Here is a 25,175-nt window from a genome sequence, read left to right on the forward strand (position 1 = left end):
CCAGGAAAGGTGAGTTCTCTTCTAGAGTCTAAACTCCAGACAATGCATACACTGAAGTACAAATTTTCCCTATATTTCTATATCCTACTGTCCTTTTTATGGACTGCCTGGCTCCTGAGTATTTGTCCACCCACATCCTATATGTAAGTTTTAATATATACCAGATTGTTAAAATAATGTATCATCTTCAAAGAACTGAAATATCTGTCTTCTTCAAAACTAATCTGTTTTCCTTTAATAACAAAAAAGCCACTGTGCACAATTCAGCAGAAGTCTGAAAATTAGTAAGATAATATCTGTAAAAGTTTGACTAGTGGTTTTATCTAAAACTAGTATGTTTTAATTAATAAGGTTATAAAAAGCTGGGTATTTAGGAAGTTACTGGGCGACACAAAACAGAATTTCAAGTCTTTTATTTATTGCAAATGTTATATTTGTATATGTATATATACACAAACAAAAATTTTTTGAAAAACTAATGAAATTCAGTTAATAAACCTATTATTAAATTTTATTATGAAAGGTTATGAAAATTTTTTGAGTGTTTAAAATTTCACCATCCATATCATTTTTTCTGAAGTAAAAATTCATTTTTTACACAGATGGAATAATAACTCCTACACACCTCACTAGTTTTTTTGCTTTTACTAAGAAAAACCTTTTCTAACTTCTTTTCTCCAGCCTAATTTCTTTGAAAACATTAGTTACAACAGAGATATGATCCAGCACACCTTAGTAAATGTAAACATTCTAAATTATATTAATAGCAAGCTTTGAAGTTTCAGATTTTAAACTTAAAGTGCTCATGAAATTCTCAAGTGGTTTTATGATATCTCAATTTGATTGAAGATATTATAAGAGCTCCTGCTTTGTTAGAGCCAGGTATCAACAGCATATCTGATTAGTTCTATTAAATACTCCGTACCTTAAAGTTTAATTTATTTAAAATAATGCTATTGTAAAAGAATGCCATGCTTTAACATGATTCATAATAGAAATTCTATTATTAAATTAATTTTTCTAATATTCATTATCCATAGATAGACCCATAGACTCTACTATCCCTAGAATCCATGGAATCATTTATCCACAGAATGATCATAAAAAAGGAAGACAATAACTGTGTGTGAATACACACATACACACTTTTAGTATACTTTGTACTCTCAAAATAAGATGATGATATCTAAATTGTGGATTTTGCACATTCTTCTGAAGACAGAATATTCCTTTATTTGTGTAGTGAATGAGATAGACAAGATTCTAGCATATGATGATTATTAGTCCGTGCAAGATGAAAAACATTAGATATTACTGACAGCTAATTAGTTTTCACAGATATTAGATAATCACATGTTCAACCAGAAACTACATTAATGGCAACTAAGGTCAAAATTTGTCATTGAAGCATTTAATGACAAAACTTAATTTAAGAATCATTACAATACCATGTTTAAAATAACATAATCCATGTTTGGTGCATTAACCTCACAGAATGACTGAATAAGACTTATTATTCAGTGATGGAAATGGAAATGTTATTCTAAATGCCCTGACTTTACTGCATTTCTTATATTTCTCAATTCCCACTACTCAATTTCTGTTTTTCTGTGTTAGCAAAGTTTGTTTTATGGTATTTTGTTTTCATTCATAGTTGCAGCAGGAAGAAAGGCTTTTCAAGAAAATATCAGGAAAAAAAAAAAGGATTAGCTCAGTTCCCTGAAGATGTCTGCAAAAGTAAAGGTAAAAAAAAAAAAAAAAAAATTCAAGTGAGGGAACTATATAAAGGTGGTGCAGGTGCAGGACGAGCAGGAATTAAATTTCCCTGAGATGATACTTTCGGTTGTGGTGGAGGTGGCCTGTGAGGGGAAAAAAGACAGTTAATTATGTGTTTCAACTGAATAAAATAATACTACATCATTAAAAGCCCATTGTAACACCATCTTTAACACTGCTGACAATTCTGAAGAGTACATTATATTCTGAGATTATTATTCATCTTATATGCAATGGTTAAAGGATGCAATCAGCATCTAAAATGGAGTAACTACCAAAAAGTAATGCTATTCTATAATCAAAAATATTATATGAAGGTTCTGGTTTATATATTTTTAAAAGGAATAACACATGAAATTGAAAAGACAAATTGTAAAAGACAAGGGAGGTCACTAGCTCCGTTTACATAAATAAAGCTGAAATTCCAACTCATTCAAAACTAACACCCACTCTGAGAATCAAACCTGCTATGACTTTTCTATACCTGTCCTTCACCTCTATACCCTTCCTCACCCTCTTCATCCAATTCTAGTATTCCTCTACTCCGATAACACACCAGAACATGACCTGGTGAATATCTGTCTCACAATTTATATATTCCTCTCTTGATGCGCAGCTGGATTTCCATGCACTCTTATTATATAATAAAGATTATACAGGAGAACACTCCTTAGTGTTGCAATTCAGTTGCAATTTGAAGGACTTTTGGGGGTGGGAAGGGTAAGATGCACTTTATACATTGCAAAACATCGTAATCAATGTTCTTCCTTGCTGATTTTAAGTCCATCCATTGAGAACTGAAAGATTTCAGTGCTTGTGTTTTTCAGTTTTAGAACTTCCATATGATTCTTTTATTAAAGTTTGTAGTACTGTGCTGAAAAGTCTCAATCTTAACTATTAGTTCAATGACATAATCATTAGTCATTTTAAAGTCTGTGGCTGATGATGCTCCTCACTGGGTAATACCCTCTGAGTTTGTTTCTATCATCTGTGGCTTTTCTTGTTTTAGTCACATTTTCTTTTCTTGTAGGTCTGCTCTTTTGACTGGGGCCAAACATAAAAAATTGTAGAAATAAGTTAAGGATCTAGTTTATCCTTATCACTGGGGCCCAACACAGTGCCTGGGAGGACTGCCAGGGAACCTCCTGCTTGGCTGGGCTCCAGTTCTTGCCCCCTCAGCCCTGGGAATTTGTTGCAAGCTCTCCTCAGCTTCCTAGCCTCTTAGTTCTCACATTGAGAATTGGGAGACATGTCCAGGATGGAAAACTGTCCCCCAAAAGCTGGGATTATGTCCGGACTGCCTTTCTCTCCTGGGCCCCACATTTCCTCCTCGTTTCCTATCTGATAGTTCACTCAGGTCTTCAAACACATATTTCCTTACCTTGTCTAGCTTCTCTAGCTGTTCCTAATAGGAAGGCTGGTCTTACCCATCTGGTTTGCCATCACTGGGTATTTTAAAGGCCCTTGCTTCTGAATCTTACGTACACCGAAGGCTGCAGCACCATTTGCTTGTCTTGCTCAGACTTAAAAAATTTTTTTTTAAAGATTTTATTTATTTATTTGACAGACACAGCGAGAGAGGGAACACAAGCAGGGGGAGTGGGAGAGGGAGAAGCAGGCCTCCCGCCGAGCAGGGAGCCCGACGCGGGGCTTGATCCCAGGACCCTGGGATCATGACCTGAGCTGAAGGCAGATGCTTAACAACTGAGCCACCCAGGCGCCCCAGACTTCTTTAAATTTGCATGTTGACACTGCACTAATATGACAAAACTTACATAAAAAGTTCTTAAAAGCTTTTCTAAAAATTGTGTTCTATCTAAACTGTTGGCAAGAAATACCCTGTGCTAAATTAAATACAAGGGAGCAATTCTTAGACATTAACCCTGGGTTTTACTCTGGTTAAGTAATCTGAGTGAATTCACTTCAGACCTTGATGGGAACTGCTGAGGCTGCTTGGCTGCGTAAGTTGGTACCGGAATTCTGTTTGCATATATAGGCTAAAAAGGAAAAAACAGTTATTACCACAATGCACTCATAAATATGTTTTCTATACAGAAAGTAATCAATATATTTCAAATCAATGAATAGATATTTACAATGCTGACATTTAAAAATAGTTTGCTTATTCAACACATCTTTGCCACTGAATGTGGAATACTTAATTCTTTTAAGGCTATATTTTTTTAATTCAATAGTACTATTATAATCTTGGTTCTAATCAACTACATTAATTAAAAGGTAACTTATTTCCTATACCAATATATATATTTTTTTAAATTTATTTATTTTAGAGAGAGAGAGAGCATGCAGTGGGGAGGTGAAGAGGGAGAGGGAGAGAATCTCAAGCAGGTTCCATGCTGAGCACAGAGCCCAGTGTGGGGCTCAATCCCCCGACCCTGAGATCATGACCTGAGCTGAAACCAAGAGCCAGACGCTCAAATGACTGAGCCACCCAGGAGCCCCATCAACATATTTTTTGTAAAGATTTTATTTATTTATTTGTCAGAGAGAGAGAGAGAAAGTGCACAAGCAGGGGGAGCAGCAGAGGGAGAGGGAAAAGCAGGCTTCCCGCAGAGCAGGGAGCCCGATGTGGGACTCGATCCCAGGACTCTGGGATCATGACCTGAGCCGAAGGCAGCTGCTTAATGAACTGAGCCACCCAGGTGTCCCAACATATTTTTTTTTAAGATTTTATTTATTTATTTGACAAAGAGCGAGAGAGAGAGAGAGAGCACAAGTGAGGGAATGGCAGGCAGAGGGACAGGAAGAAGCAGGCTCCCCGCTGTGCAAGGAGCCCAATGCAGGTCTCGATCCCAGGACCCCAGGATCATGACCTGAGCCGAAGGCAGACACTTAACCGACTGAGCCACCCAGGCACCCCCTATCAACATATTTTAAATAAAATCTTCCAAAAATATATTGCCAAACCTGCTCGGTATCTAACTAGTATTGTAAATACTCCTAATTTACAACCCTTAATTTGGGGATTCATGATATTCCTTCCTTATCAAGATAGTTGAAAGAAGTTTTATAATAAAGTGAGAGTCTATAATAAATAAGAAAGTAAAAGTAAGAATATTTTTCACATATCACATTACATTAGGAAAAGTTAGGGAAGATCAGATGGAATTATGGTTAAGCATCCAACTCTTGATTTCAGGGTCATGAGTTTAAGTGCTGGGCGTGGAGCCTACTTAAAATTCTCTCTCTGCCCCTCCCCATGTTTGCAGGCTCTCTATCTCAAAAAAAAAAAAAAAAGGAATATGCATGGTGTTGGAGAAGAGCTTGAACATTCTCTGGGTCCCGCTGTAGAACAGACAGTCTATTTTTCTGTCCCAAAGAATATTTGCTTATACTGTTAAATGGAGAAGGGACACAAGAAAATGTCTCATTGCCTTTCCACCAACCCATGGAAGCAGCACTTTAAAAGGATAGTTAAACTCTACTTCTTGGAATTTAACATATACTTTTACATGTATGCAAAGACGTATATAGAAGGATCCTTGATACTGCATTTTTCTGTGGTAACAAGATTTGAAACAACTGGTTTTTAAATTTGTGATAAATCCGTAAGATGGACTGGTATACAGTTATTAAAAGCCTGGGATACATGCTTCTTACAAACAATGGACTAAAATGTTCCAAGTAGAGAGCACTAAAATGCTGGTTAAAATATTAACAGGTATTTTTTTTATTTTTTTTAAAGATTTTATTTATTGATTTGACACACAGAGAGAGACAGCACAAGCAGGGGGAACAGTAGGCAGAGGGAGAGGGAGAAGCAGGCTCCCCGCTGAGCAAGGAGCCTGACACGGGGCTCGATCCCAGGACATCAGGATCATGACCTGAGCCGAAGGCAGATGCTTAACTGACTGAGTCACCCATGCACCCCAGGTATTTTTTTTTTTTAATGCTTGAATGAGTTAGTAGGGAGTAAGAAACATCTTAAAGACCAAAAAACAATAAGTATGAAAGAGTCCAGCTATGTAACAGCGTTTGTCCTATGAATATCTTCCATCCCTGGTGGGCTACATTATATGTTTTCAGGTAATATATAGACGTAGAATTGGATGGAATTGGATGGAATGCTGAACTGGATGGAATGCTGAATATAAGACCTAATACAAAGCGTAGGCCCCTAAAGGGCAATATCCTCACTGGATTAACTCAATAAAGAAACACCTGTCCCAGGGAACAGTGGAGAAACTTGCTTAAATAGACCTTGGTACTGGTAGAAGGGGAATAAAAGAAAATCATCTCCCTGGGGAATTTCTAACCATACACCCATCCTCACAAAGGTTTGGGGGGGCAGAGTTCATAACACTTGTGTGACCCAAAAAAACACCAACAAAAATTTTAATTTAAAGGCACAGAGGGGGCGCCGGGTGGCTCAGTCGTTAAGCGTCTGCCTTTGGCTCAGGTCATGATCCCGGGATCCCGGGATCAAGCCCCGCATCAGGCTCCTTGCTCAACAGGAAGCCTGCTTCTCCCTCTCCCACTTCCTCTGCTTGTGTTCCCTCTCTCACTGTGGCTCCCTCTTTCAAATAAATAAAATCTTTAAAAAATTAAAAAATTAAAAAATAATAATAATAAAAAAAAACAAAGGCACAGAAGATTGACCATGCCCTCAAACAAGTGGCCAAGGGAAATACACACACTCTGCAGGAACTCACTATGATTCAAGACTGAAATAATTCTCCCATATAAAATTCAAAAGAATGCCAGTTTACAATCAGTATCACAAAGCACACTAGCAAACAAGCCACTGCAAGAATCAGTAGAAATAACAAACCACAGAACCAAGACTGCACATATTAAAATGATCAGATAAAGCACAAAAAGTAGGTATTTTGTATGTTTAAAGAAATGAGTGCTTTTAAAAACATAATGAAGCTACAAGAAACTATCATAAATAACGAATGGATTTGAATCTAATTTATCTAACAATGTATCTAAAGACAAGCAGAGGAGAAAAATGAAATGGAGCAAGGAGGAAACTAAATCAGTCCAAAAAAACAGAAGAGGCTTTGTGGTGTGGGGAGAAAACAGAAGAAACAGGAAAACAATGAGATTATAAAAATAATATGGTAGAAAAACTATATTAATAATTGCATTCAACATAAAGTCTCCAGTTAAAAGACAAATATTTTTAAAAAATTTTTAAATAAGATATTCTGTTTATAAGAGACAACATAAAGACAAAGAAACGTTGCATGTAAAAAGACATAAAGTAAATATTAAACAAAAAGAAAAAGCTGGGGACGCCTGGGTGGCTCAGTCGGTTAAGTATCTGCCTTCGGCTCAGGTCATGATCCCAGAGTCCTGGGACAGAGTCCTGCATTGGGCTCCTTGCTCAGGGGGGAGCCTGCTTCTCCCTCTGCCTGCCTCTCTCCCTGCTTGTGCTCTGTCTCTCTCTCTGACAAATAAATAAAATCTTTAAAAAAAAAAAAAGTAAAAACTGATATTGCTGTATTAATATTTTAAAAATGGATTTGAGATGAGAGATGGTCTTTCCCAATCTCATACATAAGGACTCTAACTCCCGACAGCCGAAAACCTTTTAAAAATAGCTATCAGGAACTGCTTTAAGGACTTCTCATTATCAACATGAAAGATGTCACTGGAAGAACATAAGGAAATATTTAAATATGCCAAGGAAATTGACCTCAAAATTAGGAACACAAGGATGCTTGCTTTTACCACCGCTATGCAACATATTACTGGAAGATCTAGCCAGATCAACAGAAGAAAAGAAAAGAAAAGACATTCAATTTGGAAAGAAGTACAACTACCTCCTTTCACTGATAACACGATCCTATATAAACAAAAAATCCTGAAGGGTCCACAAGAAAGCTACTAGAGCTAACAAATGAATTCAGCAGAGATGCAGGATGTAACATGAACATGCAAAAATTGGTTTTGTTTCTATACACCAACAATGAAAAATCCAAAAAGGAAATTAAGAAAGCAGTTCCATTTACAATAGCCTCCAAAAGAATAAAACACCTAGGAATAAACTTAACCAAGAAGGTCAAAGACTTGTATACTGAAAATTACAAAACACTGCTGAAAGAAATTGAAGTAGATCTATAAAAATGGAAATACAACTAGTGTTCATGGATTCAAAGACTTAATACTGTCAGGATATGTCAATATAACCCAAAGTGATCTGTAGATTCAACACAACCCCTATCAAAATTCCAACAGCCTTTTTTGCAGAAATGGAAAAGTAGATTCTCAAATCATATGGAATCAAAGGGGCCTTAAATAACAAAACAATCTTGAAAAAGAAGAAAAAAGTTGGTGGACTCACACTTTGCAATGTCAAAAGTCATTACAACCCCACAACAATCAAAATAGTGTAGAGCTGCCATAAGGATGGAAATAGAGCCCAAATGAATAAAATTCAGAGAATAGAAATAAACCTATACATCTATGGCCAACTGATTTTCCACAAGGTTTTAAGTCCATTCGATGAAGAAAGAATAGTCTCTTCAACAAATAAGGCCAGGACAAGTGGATTTCTACATGCAAAAGAAAGAAACTGAACCCCTATTTCATACCATATACAAAAATTACTCAAAATGGATCAAAGATCTAAACATAAGAACTAAAATCATAAAACTTTTAAAAAACATACAAGTAAATCTTCATGTCCTTGGATTTGACAATGGATTGTTAGAGATGACATCAAAAGCATAAGCAACAAAAGAAAAAACAGATAAACTGGACTTCATAAAAAATAAAAATCTTGTGCATTAAAGACCATTATCAACAAAGTGAAAAGACAACCTAGAGAATGGAAGAAAATATCTACAAATCATATATCTGATAAAGTGTTAATACCCAGAATATATAAAGACCTACAACTCAACAACAAAAAGACAAGCAACCCAATTAAAAAAATGAGCAATGGACTTGAATACACATTTCTCTAGACCAGAGATACAAATGGCTAATAAGCACATGAAAAGATACTCAACATCACTAATCATTAGAGAAATGCAAATCAAAAGCACAACAAGGAACCATTCAACATCCACTAGGATGGCTATAATTAAAATTTAAAAAGCAAAGCAAAAACAGAAAATAACAAGTGTTGACAAAGATGGGAAGAAATCAGAACACTCATGGTAGAAATGTAAAATGGTGTAGCCACTGTGGAAACCATCTGGTGGTTCCTCAAAAAATTAAATACAGAATAACAATATAACATATCAATTCCACTCTTAGGTATACATACATACATACAGATGTGCTGTGTGTGTGTGTGTGTATATATATATATATATATATATATATATATATATATATATATATATATATATAATAAAATACTATTCAGCCATAAAAAAGAAGGAAATCTTGCCATTTTCAACAACATGGATCAACCTTGAGGGCAATATACTAGTGAAGTCAGACAGAAAGACAAATACTATATGACCTCGCTTATATGTAGAATCTTAAAAAAAAAAAAAAAAACCTCATACAGAGAACAGATTGGTGGTTGCCAGAGGTGGGAGTGGGGGATGGGGTGACATTGGGTGAAGGAGGTCAAAAGGTACAAACTTCCAGTTACAAAATAAGTAAGTCATGGAAATGTAATGTACACAGCATGGTGACTATAGTTAAAATATTGTACTGTATATTTGAAAATTGCTAAGAGAATAGATCTCAAAAGTTCTCATCACAAGGATAGTAAAATTATGTGGGCTAATGGATATTAACTAGACTTTTTGTGGTGATCGATCATTTCACAATATATACAAATATTGAATGTTTATGTTGAATACCCAAAACTAATAAATGTATGTCAATTACATCTCAGCAAAAAAAAAGTAGAATAGTGGTTGATAGTGGTAAGGGCTCCGGGAAAATGGGAGTTATTGCTTTGGGTATAGAGTTTCTTTTTTTTTTTTTTTTTTTCATGATAAACATTTTTATTTTTAAACACCGAATTGTACATCTTTCATAACAAAGATGAAATTCCAGCCTGTTTTTTAAAAATAATTATACTTACTAATACTTCTACATTTTTTTAATAGAAGCCAACTTCCTCTAAATTTTCAGCTTCATTCCATAACTTTTACAGAATCATAATCTCTTGAATATATTTCCAATATCCTTTAAAAAATAAAAAATTCATACAAGATCATTTTATTTAACATAGTAAAACTTAACAGGTTACAGTATAACTACCAACCTTCTGGCTATCACCGAATACTTTTCCACTACAGAAAAGCCAACATGTTGGGGTAATCAATTCTCTGTATTTACTTTTATTAAAAAGAGGTTTTTGGTAGTGAGAACAAATAATCTCTCATTTGTTGCTTGAAAGCCTAAAATAGGATCATTGGTTTCTAGGCTTGCTACCTGCTGCTTAGCAACCTGTCCTATTTGCCTGCCTTCCTTTCTGTTGTAAAGTACAGTGGACATGGGAGTAGGCTGACGGTAGATGAATACTCGACGAAGGCATTCGCATAGGGCTGCATAGGAGTAATTGGGAGCCCAGGCAAAAAATTTTTTGTCTCTCTTGGATGCTTGGACGTAGCCTAAAGCATTGAAAGTTGCAATATGTTCCCACATATCATCTTGTTTGCTGGAGTGTGGTTGCCAGAGTAGGGCATCAACATCATGGCGCAAACAGAAGCAGGGCATTTCTTTAGGATCCACTATGACAGAGAAAAGGTACTGGTTGCTTCCAAGATTCACCACATGAGTAGTTTTTAATGTACTGCCATCAAATCTGCATAAACTGGAGCTCTCTTCAAAGAAAATGTCACATTCTTCTAACTCTTGAGCATTATAAGGAGGTTTTTCTTTTTTTTTTTCTTTTTTTAAGATTTTATTTATTTATTTGACAGAGAGAGACACAGCGAGAGAGGGAACACAAGCAGGGGGAGTGGGAGAGGGAGAAGCAGGCTCCCCGCAGAGCAGGGAGCCCGATGTGGGACTCGATCCCAGGACCCTGGGATCACAACCTGAGCCGAAGGCAGTCGCTCAACTGACTGAGCCACCCAGGCGCCCCCAGGAGGTTTTTCTTTATCTGGATTTGGATTCAGTTCTTCAGAGGTCAAATGCATTAAACATTTAGCTATTGCAGCACACTGGGCTGAGTCTCTTATAAACTCTCCTTGCTCATCACTGACCACTAGCTCTGGCCACGTTAGTCCTTCATTCTTTTTAATCAAGAAAATCTCCAAGCAATTATTCTCTTTAATTACCCATGTACTGCTTTCTTGATCCATAGATGAATAGAGATTTCCTTCCAGAAACCTCTGAGCCTTCAGCACAATGTTGATGTGATCAGGCAAAAACTGTACTTGAATGTCCTCCTTAGAACTGCCTTCTGGAAGCCGTATTGTTACTGTCAAATCATCTTCAGTCTGTTGCCAGTAATACAGAGGTTCTTCGATTTTCTCTGACATGTTCTCATTCTTATTTTCTTCAAGATCTTGACCAACATGAACAAATGTGAAGGACCTGTAGGAGACAATCATCAGACCCTTCCCATCAGGCTCAATAGCAGCATAATGTGGTACTGACTTTCCACGGAGAATATCACGTTTAATAATTTTGTATTTGTTATTATCTTTGTTTTTTCTGATAGTGACCCACTCCAAAGAAACATAGAATCCACTTCCTTTCATATCCAATTCCTCTTTCTCTATTCGAAGAAGTAAGATAGTTACTGAATGTTCTTCAGCATTCAGCAGTGAGACACTGTGAATTATGATAAAAGGATTGCCAAGCTCTTCATTAAACATAATCTCCCATTTTCCAGAAGCACTATTTCCATGTTCACCTGTACCAATGAGATATAATCGTCCAGTTCCATCTGACAAGGTAACCCAGGTAGAAGATGTGAAATGGATAGATGCACAAAGACGACTGTCGTATGCTGTCAAATCTGTGGGAAGTTGAAACACTTCTCGTGGTTTTCCTAAAGCAGTGTCCAGCATCACTGTTAAATTCATAACTCTTCCAAGGTTATCAATGTAGTAGACACTGTCTTGATACCATGAATCACAGTGTAAGTAATTATACATTCCAAAAGCATGCATGTGTTCCAGTGTATATTGATCATCTCGAAGTTTTACTTCTGCCACGGCTGCATCAAGCTCCAGCTGGTAGCAGGGCAGCGGCTTGAGGGAGAGCTTGTAACCCTCGAAACGGGGATCCAACATAGGTCTCTTCACACGCAGAGAGCAATTAGCAGCCACTCCATAGCCTTCCTGGGTCATAGCGTGAGAATTAATAAAGCTCCTGTTGAAAGGTCTGCGCCTCGCTCATAGCAACGAGGCTCCCAGGCGGAGTGGTTCCCATCCTGGAAAATGCTTGGGTATAGAGTTTCTGATGAAAAGGTTTCAGGAATAGATAGTGGTGATGATTGTACAATATTGTGAATATAATTAGTGTCACTGAATTGTATATTCAAAAATGGTTAAAATGGCAAATTTTAGGGTATATTTATTTTACACAATTAAAAAAGGAAAAAATATATCAAGGATGAAGAACACATATGTAATTTCTAACTTGCATGTGTGAGCACCCTGCATATGTAGTGTTATGGAAAATTCTCCAACATATATGTTTAAGGGGGAAAATAGCGTAACAATTTTTTGTTTCCTTTTTAAAAAGGAAAAGGGAGTAGAATAGGGAGATTATATATATATACACACACACACACATACTCGTCTGTAATAAAACATGAGGAAGGATATCTAATGACTTTAACTCCACATAATTGGAAAGACTTTAAAAGTCTGACAATATCAAGTGTTGACAAGGATGTAGATCAACAGGAATGCACATATACCATTGATGATACAATCACCCAATGGTGTAACCTCTTTGGAAATGAATTTGGCAATTTCCAGCAAATAGTTACATATCTTTCAGCCCAGCATTTTCATTCCTACCTGCCCCTAGATCAGTGCTTTCTAATAAAATTTTCTGCATTGATGGAAATATTCTGTATCTATGCTTTTCAATATGGTAATCAGTGGCCACATGTGATCTACTGAGCGAGGAACGGAATTCTTAATTTCATTTAATTTAAAATGAAATTTAAATAGCCACATGTGATAGTAACTACTGCAGTAGACGATGCAGTCCTAGAACTCACACATGTGCATGAGAAGATATATATAAACTGTTCATCTCAGCCTTGTTCGTAGTTACAAAAAATTGGAATCTGCTAATAGAAAAATGGATTTTAAAATTGCGTGGTATTTAAGTAACATAACATCAAAAGTGAAAACAAATGAATGAGGGCTACAGGTATTAAGAGGGCTAAAGCACAAAGCAATGTTAAAGGAAAAAGCAGGTTGCAGATAGATGCATGAAATAGCAAACAAAACATATATAAAGTTTAAAAACATCTGAAGAAATATATAATATTACTTGCATAAATATACATGCATACGTAAAAAGAAAAAAAGGATATTATTATCCCAGTACTCCCTAATACACTCAAAGGAACAATGATTACTGGTCCCAGTACTGAGACAATTAGGCCTATTCCAGGAGCTCAGCACCATGTCTTTGGCCGCACACCCTAGGGAAGCCAGGCATTGAAAACAGACAGAGAGCAGACATAGAAAAAAGTAGTGACAGCAGATATCCTATGTCATTTCCCAATCTTGGTTTCAGGGCAAAGCATTCTTAATGTCGATATTTTCTCCCGACTCTTCTGAGCCAGGGACCCCACTGGTATTGTTTTCATTAATCCAGAGACCACACTCTTAAATTCTTTTTTTTTTTTTTTAAGATTTTTTTTTTTAAAGATTTTATTTATTTATTTGAGAGAGAGAATGAGATAGAGAGAGAGAGCATGAGAAGGGGGAGGGTCAGAGGGGGAAGCAGACTCCCTGCTGAGCAGGGAGCCCGATGTGGGACTCGATCCCGGGACTCCAGGATCATGACCTGAGCCGAAGGCAGTCGCTTAACCAACTGAGCCACCCAGGCGCCCCCACATTCTTAAATTCTTAAGAAATCATCTATGCTTATTTCTATACCCATGTAGCAATTATTTTTGAAATTTTTAGCAATGTGATACCATAATATAATAAAAAAATATTTTTTGTTTTAAACTTACAACTTCTCTGGGAGAAGTCACTGAAGAAGCATGTCGAGGAACACTCACTGGCTGTCTAGAAGCTTTCGCTTGGTTTTTGCCATCTGATCTGAAAGAGACGATTACTTTTGAGCTAAGGTAAGATTAGATCGTTTCTACGTGACATGTTACACATGCATTGCATTTTCTGAGAAATAGAATAATGATGTTCGTAGTGGTAGTAATGATGGTCACAATGACAGCTAAAATCTTTATGGCATGTTTAACAGTTCACACATTTTTCATCTTTACAGTACTAGAAAGTTTCATTAACCCCATTTTAAAATTAAATAACCTGAAATTCTAAGGAACCATAAAATTTGGCCAATTAGGCCAGTGTTTGTTTCCAAACTTTTCTCCTCAGGTCTTCCTCAAATCAAAGAGTAAATGCATATTCTAAGGCTGAATACACAAAACATGAAGTAGTCATTCTAAAAATTAGGAAGCCCAAGAGGAGCAAAGAAGCTGGTTGGAAAGATAGCAACTAAATTTTAGACATGCTGAGGCGACAGCAAGTCAGCTCAGTAGAGATGTATAGGAGAGAGCTACGGGTATGGAACTAAAATTTCAGAGATGCAGACTGGAGAATTATCTATGGATTGGTCGGTTCCAGTACAATAGGAAGTAAGAGAAAGAAAGAATAGGAAGATAAATCTGTTTTAGAATATGTTAAAAATTAAAGCTAACATCAGGATACCCTAGCAAAATATTATATCCTAAGTAAGAAATCACTATCATAATAAACTAGTTTTTTATCATAATAAAAATGAGTTTTTAAGTAATTACATTGTGCCAGCAATGTGCTATGGATTTTATTTGTTAATACGTTCCCATTTAATCCTCACATCAACCCTAAGAGACAGGTAATATTATTCCTATTTCAGAGGAAGTAAACCAAAGCTCAGAGAGTTTTATTTATTATTCCAGTTCATAATTCTAGCAAATGGCAAACGGATTACAAGGCTATGCTAATATATGTTGTATTCTAATGCCAACATGTTAGAAGTGATAGTTGAGAGACAGTCGTACAAGAGTCTGACACATAGACCAGAAATGTCAAGTGTCTGAATTTTGACAGCCCTTCCCTCCACCAAAACTTATTTCTTAAAAACTTGTAATTCACAAAATATGCTTTCAATATTTGAAACACTCTTTGAAGCTGATACTTCAAACAGACATGGAAGACAATTTTTTGACATTTATGTTTTTTACCTTTATCTCATATTTTAATCTCGAATTAAGAAGCGCAATTAAAAAGTTGTAGCCCAAAATTATATTCACCCCCAGTACCAGAAATCAATGTCAAACAAGATGAACCTTACGGGCTATTTTCAGTAGCTTATAATCCTTTCCCCTCACTGTTATTAGAGGTGGCTGAGTCACCACTATCCTTTGATCCCAACTAACTCTTAGAACCCTATTTTTAAACCAACCCCTATGATATGACTCATCATTAATAATTACTTTAAATTATTTAATATGAATTTAAAAGAAAAAAATCTAAGTACTCATATGTTTGTGATCTCTTCTTTCGGAAGTAGCTTTTCCACAGTTGATCTCTCTTGATGAAGACAAAAGCAGCAAGTACAATAAGGGGAACAATTGCAAAAAAGAATACCAGAAGTCCATCTCTCAATGCAGTATTCTTTTCTAGAGGAAAAAAAATTATATTAATGATCATTAAATTAGAAGTTAATGCATATTAACTAAAACATAGTAGGTGATTATAAATGTTTTACATTAATTTTCACATTGTTCAAGTCAAACTGACAGAAATTGAATACATTGAGAAGTCTTGCTCATACCTCAGCCCTGCCTACTTCATTTTTGCCTTCCCATTAGACAACCACTTTCATTAGTTTCCTATACAATCTTATACTATTTCTTCATGCAAATAAAAGCAAAAAATAAAGTACACTTTTATTGCCAACCTTTTCTTATACACAAGTTAGCATATCATAAGCACTATTTAGCACATCATTTTTTTTCACTTATCTATATATCTTCCTAAACCATACATAGAGGACCACCTCATTTTCTTCACTTTAATTTGATCTATTCCATGTTCTTTAGAAAAAGGATATAGTAAGTATAAACAGCAGTGATAAGCTGTAAAGTTGTCCACATAATTTTAAGTTTGTAAAAGTACCAGAAATTTCTGTTGAAACTTGTATGAAACTACATGAAATAACATTCAACCCAATTAAAAATAATAGGAAGAATTAAAGTCAGCTTGATCTCTCATTTTATACTTACTAATGAGTAGACAGAATTTAAATGAAAGCATCCAAACCTGGCAAGGTTATGTTGAAACTGATACCTTCATACTGTCAGTGACATTAACACAAATTCATTTGGAATTTTGGTCAAGGACCATTAAAAGGATTATACCTTCAACCTAATAATCTCATTCCTGGCAATTTATCCCTCAACTGGAAAAAGTACATAACTACTAAGATGTACAGTACAAAGTTATTGACGGCATATCAAAAACTTAGAAACAACCTAAATGTCAAATAATTAGAAAACAGCTAAGGCAAGTTATGGCACAGCCACTCAATGAAATGATACATGGTCATTAAAATCCGTAGTTCCAACTTCGACTTCTAGCCAAGATGGAGTAACAGGGACCAGATTTATCCTGGGAGCTATAACAACCAGGAAACCAGGCAAAATACATTAAGCAACAGTGTTCAAGACATTGGGCAACAGATAAAGAAAAGCGATCCCTGAGACACAGAAGACAAGTAAGGCAAGCCTTACACTTGTCCCAGTTTGCTGCCTAGGGAAAGTTAACAGATCATAATGAGAGGTGAGGGAACCCAAGCAAAGCTCAGTGGTCTCCTTGAATTGAGGAGATGGAGCTGGTTGTCTGAGGAAGCCAAGGCAACTAGAGTTCACTGAGCAAAGTATTAGAAGGGAGAGCTACACAGGCATAACTTGAAAGATCTGCAGAGGGTTCCTCTCAAATATTCAGCTAGGTACTGAGCTATGTATGCATGTAAAGAAACCATCTGAAGCCAGAGAAAGAATCCTCTGAGAGGATTAGTGGGCGCAAACCCCACAGATCACACCGGATGAGGAAGGTGCCTATTCCTACCATTCACAGCAGAAAACTTCATAATCAGTATGGCACTGAGTAGAATAAACAGAAGGCTTTTTGCCTCGGTAATAGGGCAAAATCAGCACTAGACTAAATGTTCAGGTCCTGCCTAATAGAGCTTAAAAGCAAGACCCAAAAGGATCAAACTATGTCCAAGTAACATAAGCACATGACAATAAAGCTCATCAATAGAAATCCCAGAATATCTACTATACAAAAAGGCAAAATTCATAGTTTCTGGCATCCAGTGGGGGGAAAAAAATTACAGGACATGCAAAGAAGAAACATATGACCCAAAATGAAGAGAAAAATCAATCAGTCAAAACTAAGAAATGATACAGATGATAGAATTAGTAGACAAAGACACTTGAAGTTATTCTAACTGTATTACACATGTTCAAGAAGCTAGAGTAAAGATCAAACATGCTACATAGAGACATGAAAGTTATAAAAAAAAGAAAAAGAAAAACAGAACTTACAGAAACAAAACCTACAATGTCTATGATAAAAAACACACTGGATGGAATTAATGGCAGATCAGACATCACAGAATAAGAGTGAACTTGAAGAATAATAATAGAAACTATTCAAAATTTAATACAGAAAATAAAGAATTAAAAAAAAAAGGGGCGCCTGGGTGGCTCAGTTGGTTAAGCGACTGCCTTCGGCTCAGGTCATGATCCTGGAGTCCTGGGATCGAGTCCCACATCGGGCTCCCTGCTCAGCGGGGAGTCTGCTTCTCCCTCTGACCCTCCTCCCTCTCATGCTCTCTGTCTCTCATTGTCTCTCTCGCAAATAAATAAAATCTTAAAAAAAAAAAAAAAAAAAGCAAATCAGTGAGATGTGAAAAAACTCCAACTAGCCAAATATACATGCAATTGGAGTCCTGAAGGAGAAGAAGAAGAAAGACAGAAAAAATATTTGAAGAAATAATGACCACAATCTTCCCAAATTTGAAGGAAACTATAAAAGCACAAATGCAAAAAGGCCAACAAATCCCAAGCACACCAAGGCACATTATAATCAAATACTAAAAACCAGAGATAAAGAGAAAATCTTACAAGCAACCAGAGTAAAAAAGACACTTAAAAAAAAAAAGACCAAGGGGCGCCTGGGTGGCTCAGTTGGTTAAGCGACTGCCTTTGGCTCAGGTCATGATCCTAGAGTCCCGAGATCGAGTCCCACATCAGGCTCCCTGCTCAGCAGGGAGTCTGCTTCTCCCTCTGACCTTCCTCCCTCTCATGCTCTCTGTCTCTCATTCTCTCTCTAGCAAATAAATAAAATCTTAAAAAAAAAAAAAAAAAAAAAAAAGACCAAAAAAGAAAAGATGATGGCCCATTTCTCAGGAAAAGTAATGCCAGCCAGAAGACAATGGAGAAGCATCTTTAAAAAAGTAAATGTGGGGGGTAGGGGAGGACACAGACTGTCACCCTTAAATTCTTTACCCAGTTATCTTTCAAGAAGGAAGCAAAATAAAAACTTTTTAAGATATGGAAAAACTAGGGGCACCTGGGTGACTCAGTCAGTTGAGGGTCCGACTCTCAATTTCAGCTCGGGTCATGATCTCAGGGTCATGAGATGGAGCCCAATGTTGGGCTCTGTGCTCAGCACGGAGTCTGCTTGTCCCTTTCCCTCTGCTCCCCGACCTCCCACCCCCGCTCATTCTCTCTCTCTCTTTCAAATAAATAAATAAATAAAAATCTTAAAAAAAAAGAAAAAAAGATATACAAACCTAAAAGTATTAGTAACTGGAAGACCTACATTATAAGAAATGTGAAAATAAGTCCATCCAGTAATTTTACACACAAATATTAAGAGCATCAGAAATGGTAACTATGTGGGTAAATATAAAGACCTTTTCTATCATTTAAATCAATTTAAAAGGGGTGCCTGCAGGGCACCTGGGTGTCTCAGTCATTAAGCGGCTGCCTTCAGCTCAGGTCAATGATCCCAGGGTCCTGGGATTGAGCCCCACATCAGAATCCCTGCTCTGCGGGAAACCTGCTTCTCCCTCTCCCACTCCCCCTGCTTGTGTGTTCCTTCTCTCACTGTCTCTCTCCCTCTGTGTCAAAAAATAAATAAAATCTTTAAAAAAAAAAAGCGGGGGGAGTGCCTGGGTGGCTCAGTCGGTTAGGCATCTTCCTTCAGTTCAGGTCATGATCCCAGGGTCCTGGGACTGAGCCCTACATCGGGCTCCCTGCTCTGCGGAGAGTTGGCTTCTCCCTCTCCCTCTGCCTGCAGCTCCCCCTGCATGTGCTCTCTCTCTCTCTTTCAAATAAATAAAATCTTTAAAAAAATAAATTGCCCGCATCCTCCACCAAAACTAACTAAATAAATGAATTTAAAAGATAACCAACTGTTTAAAGCAGAAATAATAACAATGTATGGTAGGGGTCATAACATATGTAGAAGTATGACAACAATAGCACAAAAGCCAGGAGAGAAATGGAAGAAGCAGAGTGAAGTGGTAAAATATCACATGAAGAGAGATTGTGATAGAAAAATATCAATATGACTGATTTAAACCAAAACATCAATAATCAAATTAAATGTAAGTGTCAAAACAAGTCAATTAAAATGCAAAGATTGGCAGACTGACTAAAAGAGCAAAACCAAGAGGTGCCTGGCTGGCTCAGTCTGTAGAGTATGCAACACTTGATCCCAGGGTTGTGAGTTCAAGCCCCATGCGGGGAGTGGAGCCTACTTAAAAAACAAAGCAAAAAGAAAAAAAAAAACAAGACCAAATTATATCTTGCCTACCAGAAATCCACTTTAAAGACTCACAAGCCTCTGCACTGTGCGTGGAGCCTGCTTAGGATTCTTTCTCTCCCTCTCTCTCTGCCCCTCTCCCCTTGCCCCTGCTCACACACACCCTCTTGCTCTCTCTCATTCTAAAAAAATAAAATAAAAAATATAAATAAATAAATAAATAAATAAATAAATAAAAAGACAGAAACAGATTAAAAATGGAAGAATGAGAACGGATTTCCCATGCTGACTAATCAAAAGAAATCTGGAGTAGCTATATTAATTCCTAATTGCACAGCACAGAATATTACCAGGTATAAAGACAGCTACTTCATAATGATAAAGGGGTTAATTTACCAACAGAACAGAACAGAGCTTCACAATACATAGAACAAAACCTGACAGAACTACAAGGACAAACGGGCAAATCAGCAGTTAGAATAACACCAGAGATTTCAATATTCCTCTCTCAATAACTGACAGAACAAGCATACAGAAATCAGTGAGGAGATCTAAAACTTAAACATCTGTCAACTAACATGAACTAATTATTTATAAAACACTCTAACCAATTATAGCAGATACGCATTCTTTTCAAGTGTACACAGACCTTTTTAATGAGATAAATCATAATCTGGGCCATAATACAAGTTTCAGAAAATATAAAAGTATGCAAGTCATATAAATTATGTCCCCTGACTACAGAGTAATAAATGGGTAATCAATAATATAGACTAAGATATCTGGAAAATCCCTCAGATACTTCAAAACAAAGCAAAGCATTTTTAAATAACTCACAAGTCAAAGAAAAAAATAAAAATATTTTAGAAGTTATTTTGAGCTGAATTAAAACAAAAACACAATATATCAAAATTGGTATAATGCAAAAAAAAAAAAAAAGCAGTTTTAGAGGAAAACTGATAGCACTACAACACCTATATTAGAAAAAAGGTTTCAAATCAATGACCTCATCTTCTACCTTCAGAAACTAGAAAAAGAACAACAAATGAAACTCAAAGTAAGCAGACTGGGAGAAAATATTTACAAAGCACATATGTCATAAAGAACTTGAATAAAGAATAAAGAACTCAAGAAGACAACCTATCTAAAAACTGGACAAAATGATTTGAACAGACACATAACCTAAGATATGTGGATGGCAAATAAGCACACAAAAAAATGCTCAACATCATTAGGAATTAGAGAAATACCATTCATCTGCTAGAATGGCTAAAATTAAAAAGACTGACCATACCAAGTGTTGGGGAGGATGTGGAAAAATTAGAACCCTCAAATACAGCTGGAGAGAATATAAAGTGGTACAACCACTTTGGAAACAGTTGGGTAGTTTCTTAAAATGTGAACCATAAACATACTCTATGAGCCAACCATTCTTAGTATTTACCCAAGAGAAAGCAAGCATATATTCTCACTAGGAAGATCCTGGCGAACAAGGAGCTCATTCATAGTCTATTAGGGAAAAAAAATAAGTAAATAAGTAATTACTATAGTATGCGATAGTGCTTACAATAAAAGGAGAACAAATAGAAGAGGCATATTAATTCAGATTTAGGCAGTCAGGGAAAACTTTCGAGAAAATAAGGTATAAACTGAAATCTGAGTAGCCATTAGCCAAATTTCCACAATGTGAATATAATACTGTATGAAGACCAGAGGTAAGAGAGTAGTAGCCTATTAGAGGAAATAAAAGAAGTTACAATGTCCTTTTTTTTTTTTAAGATTTATTTAATTGAGAGTGAGCATGCGCCCATGCACACATACAGGAGAAAGGGCAGAGGGAGAGGGAGAGAGAGAATCTTAAGCAGACTCCCTGCTGAGCCCAGAACCGGGTTCGGGGCTCAATCCCACAACCCTGAGATCATAATTTGAGCCAAAATCAAGAGCCAGACCCCCAACCAACGGAGCCACACAGGCACCCCAAGAAGTTACAATGTCTTAAGCATAGTGAAAAGAGGCTGGAAAGTTAAGCTAGGGGCAAATCATAGAGGGTATTTAAACCACGTTAAGGATTTCTGGACCTCATCCTAATAGCAATGTAGAAGCAGGACAGTGACATAATTAAAACAATTCCTGAAGAGAAACACTAAAATTCTGTATTGTAGTATGGAACATGGATTATAGGAAGCAAGATGAGAAAGAGGGAGCCTAGTCAAGAGGCTTTTATGTAAATCTGGGCAAGAAATTGAAGGTAATTAATAGGGATTAAAAAAATAGAAACTTCATGGGAAATTTAGGAGGCAGAATCAACATATTTAGTATATAACCAATGTGGGAAGTGAGGGAGAAGTACAAGGATGCCCAATTTCTGACACCGGCCACTGGGTGATCAACTAATTTTCTTCTATATTACTTGCCATTGTATGTAGGTCCACTGTCCACACTTCCTCCATAGCCTTTAGTCTCACAATTTGGGGGAGCCCAGCCATTTTCACAGTGACAATTCTTATTGCTATTACATACCTTCAAAACAATCAGAAAACCACTTTGGTTAATTGTGAATAATGCTCTGCATCATAAACTCAAGAACAGAAACCAAGAAAAAGGACTAAATTCATGCAAATCCACAGTAACTCTTTTAAAGAATGAAAAATTTGTCAGATATCTAAATTCCCCCGTAACTAAAAATCTGGGAAAGTCTCACCTAACCCTCATTCCCTCATTGGGAATTCTCATGATTCAATGCTACTTTCATGAACAAACCCAAAGAGAATATTACCTACCCCATGTCCATGACACTTTTTCTGAATATCACAGTCATAATTCAGAACAGAAGCATTTACACATTGGAAGTTTCTACAAATCTGAAAAAAGAAAATGAAATAATGAGTAAGGAAAATTTGAACACATTCATCAAGTGCCCAGAAGAAAAGAGCTAGGCACAGATTATTTCATGCTGAATTACTTTAAACTTCCAAGGAATTACTGACATATTATATATATGAAAATGTACCAGCACTTTGAAAAATGCCATTGGTATTTTGATTGGGATGGCATTGAAAATGTAGAAAAATAAGTGAAATTAACATAGAACTATCAAAAAAGACAAGGATGACACAAAAGCCAAAAACAATGATAAAATTATAATCTATCCTTCCATTCAAATACAGATGTGAAAACCCTAAGTAAAATATTCACAGACTTTTTCAAATCAAAAGTAACCAGATAGAGTTGATAACACTATTATAAGAAAGGTCAATGATAGGAAATCTATTACTATAATACCTCACATAAATTGTCATTATTACAAGATATCAAAACAGTATTCCATAAAATTTAAAACTCAATTTAATTTTTAAAGTTCTTCCAAAATAAGAATAAAAGTTTACTTTGTTGATAAGATAAAACCTATCCTTCTAGTATCATGATTAATGATGAATTAATAGAGGCATTTCTGTTAAAAGCACTATTGAAAATAAGTCATTATCTTATGTAGTCCTAGAAATTCTGAGATATGAAACACAAATGAGTCCTAAATATTGAAAGAGATATAAAAAGTATCATTACATGAGGAAAATATTACAGACCTAAAGGAATCAGCTAAAAACTTATTAGAAATTTTCCAGTTTTCCAGAAAAAAACTTACGAAAAACTGTTCCTTAGGGATAAGTTAGAAAAAAAGACTAACTTTTCCTAAAGGTTATGGAATGCTATTTTAAAATTTTATTAAGCAACCAACTACACAAAATCAGAATGTTTAAATGCTCTAATGAAATAAAGAATAATTAGAGAATAATGCAATATCAATAGATACCTTTTTTATTATTCTAAAAATACTTGGGTTTCAACATTATTGCAAAGTCAGAGGATCCCCAAATTCTCCAATAACTCAGTTAATTTTTAAATAAGAAATATATTCATGTGATTAGGAATTTTTAAAGTACAGAAGTAGTAAGTCACTCCTCACCTGTCCTCCACCCACCCATGTCTCTGAATAAAAATTTCCAAGATACTTTTTCATATATGTATGAGCTTTAGAGGAGATATTTACCAATAGCTTCTCTATTCAGCTAAAATGAGACTTTTGTTTCAATAAGTTACAGTGGATGATTGAAGCATTAAATAAGAAATAAGTAATAAGATGAAATGTGTTAATATCTGGCAGACTCACTTTAGGGAACAGAATTTCTTAGTTCTTAGTAGAAAAGGGTGTTCTGACTGGCACTGTCTACTCGTGGAATGGGTAGGACCAAACTGGGAGGAATACCCTGATAAATTGCTTGAGTGGGGTAAAGTAAGACCATCCTCCTCCAACACTACCCAGCCTCCACCACCACCACCAACCACAAGTGAAGGAGGGTAGATGAAGTCAACTTTAGGACTTCTTGCTTACTGATTTCAGGATATGACTTTGGAGCCATAGCTGAACTACCTAGGATAATAAAAAAGGAGCTGAAGAGTTCTCTTTTTCCATTTCTTTTCCCACTTAACGTTTAGCTCCTCCCCTAAATAAATGTTGAATAAATACATAAAGCTTGAATCTAATATTACACTATATGTTAACTAAATTGACTTTAAATAAAAAACTGTGTGTGTGTGTGTGTATATTGTCAGCCTGCTCAAAGTCTCCAGAGTCCAGCTTTTGGTAGAGACCAAAAAGGACAGGATCCAACCTATCCTATTTTACCACTATAGAAAATGTTTGGTGTTTCATTCCATCAGTATATAAGTATAGGTACATACACCAAGCATTTGCTACCCTTGTACATGAATGTTGTTGACATAGTAATACAACACAAAAAGACAAAATTTTAAAATAAAACACAAAAAGATAAATTATTACCATCTTGTTGAAAAGTAAATTGACAGTTTCTATCAAATTTTAAATGTATATATCCCTTAATTTAAAAATCTATTCCAGGAAATCTATCCTGAGATTAGGGGTGCCTGGGTGGCTCAGTTGGTTAAGCATCTGCCTTCAGCTCAGGTCATGATCCCAAAGTCCTGGGATCAAGCCCCATGTCAGGCTCCTTGCTCAGTGGGGGGTCTACTTCTCCCTCTGGCCCTTCCCCCAACTCATGCTCTCTCTCTCCCTCCCTCTCAAATAAATAAATAAAATATTATTTTTTTAAAAGTGGATGAGATTAAATGTAGAAGAGTGTTCAGTGCTGGTAAAGTCAACCAACCAACCAACTACAGACAATATAAACTTCTGCAATGTGGTTAAGTCAAGAGTGTATCTATAATGGAATGAAGTAAATTTCCATAAAATGACATGAAGGATCTCTGCACTGTGCTATTGAGTAAAAACATTTCAGAACATTATTTAAAGTCTCATCCCAAAGTCTAATGGGGTGGTGGGGAGTATATCCACTTGCAAATGCCCAGAAAGAGAACTGGACAGATATAAAACATAGTGTTAACAATAGTTACCCCTAGAAAATGAGTTTCAAAAAAGGGGAAATTAATAGG

General features: G+C 36.1%; 2 protein-coding genes across 2 annotated transcripts in view; both read right to left on the reverse strand.

Moving 5' to 3' along the window:
• Window positions 1–396: 396 nt before the first annotated feature.
• ADAM9 (ADAM metallopeptidase domain 9) overlaps window positions 397–25,175 on the reverse strand; it is a 162,585-nt gene continuing 137,806 nt past the window's right edge. Inside the window, exons 17-22 of the mRNA XM_064585517.1 lie at window positions 22,487–22,567; window positions 22,121–22,226; window positions 15,403–15,544; window positions 13,877–13,964; window positions 3,706–3,773; window positions 397–1,859 (exon numbers count right to left, since the gene is read on the reverse strand). Coding sequence (XP_064441587.1) covers window positions 1,766–1,859; window positions 3,706–3,773; window positions 13,877–13,964; window positions 15,403–15,544; window positions 22,121–22,226; window positions 22,487–22,567 — 579 coding nt within the window. The 3' untranslated portion in view covers window positions 397–1,765. The remainder of the gene's footprint in view (window positions 1,860–3,705; window positions 3,774–13,876; window positions 13,965–15,402; window positions 15,545–22,120; window positions 22,227–22,486; window positions 22,568–25,175) is intronic.
• On the reverse strand, window positions 9,184–13,844 carry LOC135363692 (nudC domain-containing protein 1-like). Its single transcript, XM_064585516.1, has 2 exons — window positions 10,811–13,844; window positions 9,184–10,589 (listed from the first exon to the last, which is right to left on the reverse strand). The coding sequence occupies exons 1-2, from the start codon at window positions 12,018–12,020 to the stop codon at window positions 10,036–10,038; spliced, it is 1,764 nt and encodes a 587-aa protein (XP_064441586.1). The 5' UTR covers window positions 12,021–13,844; the 3' UTR covers window positions 9,184–10,035.

Source organism: Mirounga angustirostris, unplaced genomic scaffold (genome assembly GCF_029215605.1).
Source record: "Mirounga angustirostris isolate CCGP_5_RB_7025 unplaced genomic scaffold, mMirAng1.0.hap1 SCAF_2, whole genome shotgun sequence".
NCBI lineage: Eukaryota > Metazoa > Chordata > Mammalia > Carnivora > Phocidae > Mirounga > Mirounga angustirostris.